The 9,135-nt window shown below is 32.3% G+C and overlaps 1 protein-coding gene across 1 annotated transcript in view; it reads left to right on the forward strand.

Annotated features, from left to right (window-relative positions):
• The window catches only part of LOC106875065 (neuron navigator 2), a gene marked incomplete at its 3' end in the record, with an annotated part of 294,273 nt that overhangs the window by 79,908 nt on the left and 205,230 nt on the right, over positions 1-9,135 (forward strand). Inside the window, exon 3 of the mRNA XM_052975421.1 lies at positions 386-457. Within this exon, the coding sequence (XP_052831381.1) occupies positions 386-457 (72 nt within the window). The remainder of the gene's footprint in view (positions 1-385; positions 458-9,135) is intronic.

Raw genomic sequence — 9,135 nt, forward strand, 5'->3', positions numbered from 1 at the left:
TTTTTTTTTTTTTTTTTTATTCAAGATTTAAGATATTTTGAAGATCTAACATCTTTTCAATGATTTTTTGTTTTTAAAGATAAATCGAAATAATATCTCTTGGAACTGACAGGTATTCAAATTAAAAAAAAAATGACTTCAAATGTTGTTTTTTTATTTCTGCTTTTTCATCCCCTTCTTTTTGCATTGTCACATTTGAAGTGACTGTGTCCACCGCCTGAAGGAGAGAAAGGAATGGTCTAAACAATCCTCGAAGAATTCTCTTTGAATACTCATTGACTTTGTTACCTACATTGCTTTTATCATCGTTATTATTATTATTATTTTTATTATAAATGAATTAATTTTTTTTATTTTTTATTTAATGCTATGGTTGCATTTCCAGGCTGTCCCTTTATCCTGATTTCTACTTCCATTGTCCATCCTTTGAAAACACGGAACTTTCAAAAAGTGATGGGTGAGTCCTTCAGGGCCTTATCAATAAACAAATAACAGCACATTACAGCTCTCCTTGCTAATTGGCTTTTTTTTTTTTTTTTTTTTTTTTTTTTGTTCGTTTACCCTTCATTGATGAAAGAAAACGATGAATGAGACCCTTAGACCCTTTTAATATCATCATCGGACCCTGTTCAATAACAAATCACCTTATCACTGCTTCTCTCAGCCTCACTCCCTCTTAGCGAGACATTTAGTCAAGTAACACCTCTAGTTTGTATGTTAGACGGATGTCACATTCACACCGCTGCCAACCTACTTTTCAAATTTTGTTCGTTTGGTTGTTGTTAATAATGATTATTATAATTATCGTTATTATTAATAATAATTGATGTTTGTTATTGTTGACACGAAAGCACTGAAATAACCTTGAGCTATCGTTAAAAGTACCTACACTGAAAACAAACCAGAAGTCATACTTAGAGCACATCTATTGTTAGTACTGACTATTAAATTAGTACACCTCATTTTAAGGTATCACTCTTTGGATTTCTAGACATTCTTTAACATTTCCCTGACATTTATTCGACCATTTTATCTATCATTGGGTACTGAACTTTATTTAAAATTAATCTCTTATATTGTTATTGCTAAAAAAAAAAAAAAAAACTCTTTTGCTTTTAATTTTATGTTTTTTGTTACAAATATTTTCCCTTTTTTAAAGTACTGTTGTACTCATATCAAGAAAAGGTAAATATTACATGAATCACACAGAAAGGGTTGTTGACTCAGATTAAAATATATTTTTCCAAAATATGGTCAGGAGAAAGACTAATGTAATCTATAACAGACATAGCGACCAATTACTTTGGGGGCAAACATTTTGGTCCCTTCAGCCCTTTTTTGAATATATACGGAAGTCCATTCACAGCTTCATAGAGTCTATAACAGACACGGTGACTTTGGAGACACACATTTCAATCCTCTTAGCACGCTTTCACCTCTAGCACGCTGAATGCAAATCATGTTACCATATGAGTTATCTCTCCCTCTTGATGCAACACAATGTGCCTGCAGCTACAGGGGAGAAAACTCATCCAGCAACAGAATTTGCTTTCAGCATGCTAAAGGTTAAGTATACATAAGTCCATTCATGTCTTCACAGTCACATCGCCTTTATTCCTTGCCATTCACAAAGATTTCACTGAAATATTTCTGTACAATAAATTTAGCTTAGGTTATGATGGCTTTTGTTTTGTTTTGATTTTTTTCTTTTTTGTTCTTTTCACATTTTCTTTTCTTTTTGGGGGTGTGGTAGGGTTGGTACCCACACTCTCTGTTCGTTGTGTGGTTCTGCAAATTTAGTAGTTTTGCATGATTTGTTGAAAAAGGATTTCAGCCACAGAAAACTGTCATTCATTACTTTGTTTAATCAACCAAAAAGTTAAAATCAAACACACACACACGTATATGTGAATGCACATGGCCTGTATATAAATACAGAGATAGATTATGCATATATGCATATTTATAAGTATATATTTGTATGTATGTGTGTATATATATATATATATATATATATATATATATGCATCTGTGTGTGTATATATATATGTGCATATTAGCTAAAAGGTCAAAAGAAAAAAAAGCAAACAAACAGATTAAGAAATAAAGAGAGGGTCTTGGCATAGTCATTGCAGTGAACTAGCTGAGTCATTAGAGCCTCCTACTATTTGTTCCGGCTCTCTACATCCTGAGTTCAAATCTCATCAAGGTCAGCTTTGCATTTCTATCCTTTCAGGGGTTGATAAGAATGGTACTAAGCCAGAAGGGAGAACTGGCAGAACTTTTGGTGCCAAGAAGGGCATTAGAACCTGTAGACCCTTTCCAAAACAGTCCCCTCATTCACCAGCTCCTGTTGCAAATTAGTTGCCCCAGTTCTCTGTTGTTACTGGATTTGTTGAGTATATAAACAAATTGGTTGCTTCTTTTCTCTGGGATTAGTCTAAATTGATGTAGACACCTCTGATGAGGACCCAATAAGGTTCAAGAATCAATTAAGGTTGCTCATTAGTTTTTCAATCGATGAAGAAACAAACAGCTAAATTAGCCCTGTTTTCTGAAGAAAAAAGAAAAACTTGCTCAAGCTTATGCATAAATGCGCAGTTACTTGGCCGGCTCTTTCCTGTGGAGGCCCTTTTTTTGTCTCAGCTGTAATTACAGTGAATATACCTCTGGCAGTCGTCATGGTTTTTCAGGTTTTATCTACTGTAAATGCTTTAATGGTTTCATGTACGATTCTGAATTAATGGATGGTGGCGGCAGTGGGAGGTGAATAAACGAATTATAAAACCAAAAACAAGAAAAGAAAAACAAAACAGCTTATATGTATTGGGTATTGAATAATTTGACAATATATATATTTTTTGCGTTCAATGAAATGCATCAGTAAATTTTTTAGTCATATCGAATATACATATATATATAGATGTGCGTACATTGACAGATATGTATACATGCACACACAGACACATTCAATATGAACAAAACATTTCCTCTATATTATTGAACAATATATATGTATATGTATGCAGCTGTGTATATATGTGTATGTGTATATATATGTAGAGAGAGAACCCATCAGAATAATATTTACAGTTTTAATTCTTTATGTGAGAAGATATAAAAAAAGAACAATTGCCGGATTAATGGAATATGGATGTAAATAACTGAATGTTAATAATAATTATTATTATTATTATTATTATTATTATTGCTATTATTGAATGAGCAGCAGAGATAACCTGTAGAGTATATCTTGTTTATTAATTACATGGAGAACGACATAGAAAAAAATTTACATTTTGTTATACTCGTTATTATTGTAGCTAGAAACTATTAATGTCATTAGTTAATTAGCTCTTGTTTAAAATGGCTAACATGCCATTTATTTCTTATTTTGTTTCTTTTGTTTTGGCTCTCTTTTTTTTTTTTTATTCCTGTCATCATTCTCCTTAATGGTATTGTCATTGTCATCATCACTGCCAGCATCATCGTCATCATCATCATCATTGCTGTCTTCGTTATCATTAATAGTGATTTTAATTGTTCATTCCAAGAGTGTAATGGGTTAAACACAATTGGATCTTTTGTTTTGTTCTCTTGGGAGGAGGAGAATTTTTTTTTTCTTTTCTTTACTGGTTTCAGTCATTAGATTATGGCCAGGCTGGGGCAACACCTTCAAGGGTATGTTCAGTTTTTGTTTTTTTTTTATTTTTGTTTTTTCATTGATTATATCAACGAGTGTATTGATTAGTCTTATGCTCATATTTTTATGTTTCAACTGAACGGTAAGTGCAACTGGGTTATGTCCCTTAAGAGAGTAGTGTCTCTTTCATGGACTTGAATACTGCAAAGCATTTACACCACTTTACACAAACACATATATGTCCATATCTATCTATATGTATATATATGTGTGTGTGTGTGTATATGGTATATATGTATGTATATGTGTGTGTGTATATATATATATATATATATATATATATATATATATATATATATATATATATACGTGTATATATGGTATATATGTGTGTGTGTGTGTGTATATATATATATATATATACCGGAGTAAGCACATAAATGTGCAACAAGGTGGAAAAAAGAGTACTCAAATACCAGAGGTAGAGTAATATGCTTTATTTAAAAGCAGCAGAAATATAACAAAAAACTGTTACTCGGAGTTTCACGTTCCCGTTCATCGGACAGTTTTGAAATGCATCAGTAAAGAAAACTGTCCGATGAATGGAAATGTGAAACTCCGAGTAACAGTTTTCTTTATGTTTCTGCTGCTTTAAAATAAAGTATATATATGTATATATATATATGTATGATGCAGTCATGAACATGAAGTGTGTGTGTATGTGTATACACCACTTTTTTCTTGTTCAAAACTAATATCAAATGTTTGTATTCTTTTCATTATTTCGTTCACATAGCTGTTATTCTTTCTCATATGCAGTCTTCATTAAAAGAAGAAAACGTACGGCTTCCTTGTAAATATTTCATTTCCATTGTTGGTTATGGGTTGATTAGGTCTGTAAATATTAATACTTGCATCCACACATTACTTTCAGATCTTACATTGAGCCACATTAGAAATAAATATAACATAAATTTGGAAATGAATTCTGCGTTGCACCATTTTTCTAACAAACATTTTAAATTTTGGTCACAGCTGCTGCCTTTTAAATAAATGGGGAAAAAATCTACCAATTATTATCAGTTTTACTAGTTTAGTAAACATTATAAATTCTATATTTCTATGCCTTTTCGTTCATTCTCTGCTGCTAATAATGGTTGGTCTGTTGAACGGTAAACACTAAATTGATATTAGAAACAAAATTCTTGAGTTTTATTCAACTAGAGTGGCTGTGTGCTAAGTAGCTTGCTAACCAACCACATGGTTCTGGGTTCAGTCCCACTGTGTGGCACCTTGGGCAAGTGTCTTCTACTATAGTCTCAGGCCAACCAAAGCCTTGTGAATGAATTTGGTAGACGGAAACTGAAAGAAGCTTATCATATATGTGTGCATTCATCTACATGAGTGCATCTAATTGCCCCCCCCCCCGTCATCGCTTCTTAACTGGTGTTGGTGTGTTTACATTCCCATAACTTAGCAGTTCAGCAAATGAGACCAATAGAATAAGTATTAGGCTTTAAAAAAAAAAGCCCTGGGTTTAGTTTGTTCGACTAAAATCCTTCGAGGTGGTGTTCCAGCATGGCCAGAGTTGTCACTTGCCCGCGGTACCACATTCTAGAATTGAAACCAAAACCACAAGGCCATGCCTGATGTTTCAAACATACGTACTAAACAGCAATTATTATAAATAATGAAGATGATTGCGGTTATTTACTCAGCCAGTTCTCCTAATTATGTATTAACGAGTGGTTTTTATATCAGGGAAAGAAGTAACAAAAAACGGTAATGAAATCATTAATTGGTCATGCTGAGAAATCTTAGTCCAATAAATTCCAGTATCGGTTATACATTATTTCTTCAATGTGGGTTTTATACATATATATATATATATATATATACATACACACACACACACAGACGTGTATGTGTATGTATATGTTTTTTTTTTTTATATCGTTTGCGACATGATTATGGAGTTAACCTTTCTGTGATTTGTATAAAATCTTCATCGGAAACCGACCAAATATTGATTTTCTTTTTTTCTTTTACTTTTCCCCCAAGTCGTAACTGAATCAGCTGCTAATTTGAAGTCGAAGTCATTTGTGTTTATTATGATGTTCATCTTCGTTAAAAGTGCAAAAGTGCAACACAAAAAAAAAAAGAACATTAACACCAGATTTATCGTTAAGTTTGAAAATAATTGACATATACCAGAGATCATTATTATTATTATTTAAGGTGGTGAGCTGGCAGAATCTTTAGCATTCAAAGCAAAATGCTTAGCTATATTTCACGTCACTATGTTCTGAGTTCAAATTCCGCCGAAGTCGACTTTGGCTTTCATCCTTTCACGGTTAATAAATTAAGTATCCATTACACTCTAGGGTTGATCAATTAAGTAGCCGTTATGTGCTGGGGGTGATGCAATCAGCTATCTACCTCTTCTAAACTTCAGGCTTTGTGCCTATAGTAGAAAGGATTATTATTATTATTATTATTATTATTATTATTATAAGGCGGTTAGCACGCCAGGTGAAATGCTTAACAGTATTTCGTCTGTCTGTACATTCTGAGTTCAAATTCTACCGAGGTTGACTTTGCCTTTCATCCTTTCAGGGTGATAAATTAAGTACCAGTTGTGTACTGGGGTTGATCTAATCAACTGGGCCCCCTCCCTCAAAATTTTGTTACTTGTGCCTAGAGTAGAAAATATTAATATTATTATTATAAGGGTGGCAAATTGGCCGAATTTTTAACATGCCAGACAAAATGCTTAGCAGTATTTCATCCATTTCTATATTCTGAGTTGAAATTACACCAAGGTTGACTTTGCCGTTCGTAAACTGCTCCACTCCAACCTTATTAAACTTCACACTTTGCTTATAAACTGTTACATTGGCCATCATCTCTTTCCTTTTCATTTGAGATTTTTCTCATATTTTAACCTTTTTTCCCCTATTTTTCCCCATTAATTCATATTTCTCTAACACTAATTTATATTCCTTTCTAACATTCAAAAACCATTTTTTGATCACATCTACATTGAAATTTTATACTTCTGCCGTCCTGCCTTTCTCTCAAAATTCCTATTGATTTTTAACATATGAATTTTATTTTACATACATACATATATGGAATGATAATAATAATAATGATGATAATAATAATAATTTTAATATTAATCTGAATAAAAATGTTCATGGAAAACGAAATGGAGCTGATAATGAGTGGCAAATATGCATCAGTCTCAACAAGAAAGGCGCATGCATTTCTCCATTTGGGTTTGTCAGGGTTGAATAACATAAATCTTCCTGTTGCTTTTAAAAACTTGTCACTTCAATGTCACTATAATCATGTCACCCGCCTGAGGAAATATTCACATATGTATATATGCATATCTATATATATATATACATACATATATATATGTGTGTGTGCACACACATATGCATATGTATATATGCATATATAGTAATATATAGTAATGCCCTTATATAAATATGCGTGTATATATATATATATATATATATATATATATGCGTGTGTGTTATCATTTGATTGCACATTGCCTCGGAGATGTGCTTTCATTAAAAAGCCATGTTTTCCATTTGCTGTTTTGTCTAATTTTGTAAAATCTAAATTAATTTGCCTTTGGCTTACTTAACGATCATCGTCATCTATATTTTCACAGTCTTCATTTTCTTTTATTACATGCTCTCACACACATACACACACACACGCTTCTCTGTCTGCATCTATTTACTTAGCTCTGTATGTATATGTGTGGTCTGTGTATGAGTGTGGGTATGAGGGTATATGGGTGGATATATGTGTGCGTGTCTTTGTACATACATATATATATATATATATATATATACTTACACTGACATACACATAGATTAATATTTATATATATATATGTGTGTATGTACACATACATACATGCACATAAACCCCCCCACACACACACACACACACACATATGGACTAAGATATGTGTGTGTGTATATGTAGATATCTATGTATGTATATCTATATGTATATAGACTCTCACATAAACACATGCAATCACAAATAGAGGTTAAGATATCTGTGTGCTTGTGTGTGTGTGTGTGTGTGTGTATATATATATATATGTGTGTGTCTGTAGATAAATAGATATTTGTATGCGTGTGGCTATATGCATGTCTCAGTAGTAGTAGTAGTAGTAGTAGTAGTAGTAGTAGTAGTATGTCTTAAAGTTGGAACATGGGTGACAAAAAAAAAAATCAACATTTTGTTTATTGTTCTTTTTCTTTTTTTCTTACTCTCTTGTTATTTCTGTGGAAACTTGGAAACGGTAAACAACAAGAAACCTTGACATTTCACGTTTGTTGATGTCTTAAGAACGTTTCCGAAATGGCTTTTACTGAAAAATTGTTCCTAATCCATCATCATTTCTTCTTCAAATCTATCCCTAGACATTTTCAAAATATTCCTTCCAATATTTACATATTGATTATTAAATTCCATTTTATAGATCTTTAATCAAACTCTTTCAGTGAAAATATTTCTTGTTCTTCGCATAATTGGTCTCTGTTTATGCGTGTATATGTATGGGTGTTTGTGTGTATATTTATTCATGCGTATATCTGTGCTTACATCTTCATGTGTGTTTGTGTGTGTGTGTGTGTGTGTTTATGTATGTATGTTTTTGTGTCTATGTTTGCATACATGTGTGTGGATAAGTTTGTGCGCATGTTTGTGTGTGTGTGTGTGTGTGTGTATGTATACATGTTTATGTAAGTATTTTCATGTGTATTTGTGTGTGTCTCTTTGAGTGCATGTATGTCTGTTTATGTGTGTGTGTGTGTTTGTGTGTGTGTGTGTGTGTGTGTGTATGTATACATGTTTATGTAAGTATTTTCATGTGTATTTGTGTGTGTGTGCATGTATGTCTGTTTGTGTGTGTGTGTGTGTGTGTCTATGCAAAATGTAATGGCTGAGAGTAATAAACAAAAACAGTTCTTTGTTTCATATTATGAGTTCAAATCCTGGTCAAGTTAGCTCCAGACTTTTTTTTCGTTTTCCTTTGTGTGTGTGAATTGAGTTGCCTTGATAAGCTAAGTACCATTTATGTCCTTGCATTGTTCTTTGAACAGCCATATCTTCTGTACCAAAATATTTTCTGGGGTGTAGTTCCAGTTTTAGAAATTCCTATAGTTGTGATTATGAAAGGGGAATATGGATGCATATGCACACACGCATGCACAAATACTCATGTATGAGCGCATATGTCTTTTAAATGTTTTGAAGGCAAAAATATATTTTTCTTGAAATGTAAAGAATGGAAGAATGTTCTGTGAGTCTTTATGTTTCTCTTTTACATTCATCTGATTATCTGTATCTTACATTCAATTGACACGTCTCCCTTGAAACCAGAAAATATCACATATATATAAATGTGTGTGTGTGTATATATATATATATATATATATATATATATATATATA

The sequence above is a fragment of the Octopus bimaculoides genome, chromosome 21, assembly GCF_001194135.2.
Source record: "Octopus bimaculoides isolate UCB-OBI-ISO-001 chromosome 21, ASM119413v2, whole genome shotgun sequence".
NCBI classification, from domain to species: Eukaryota; Metazoa; Mollusca; class Cephalopoda; order Octopoda; family Octopodidae; genus Octopus; species Octopus bimaculoides.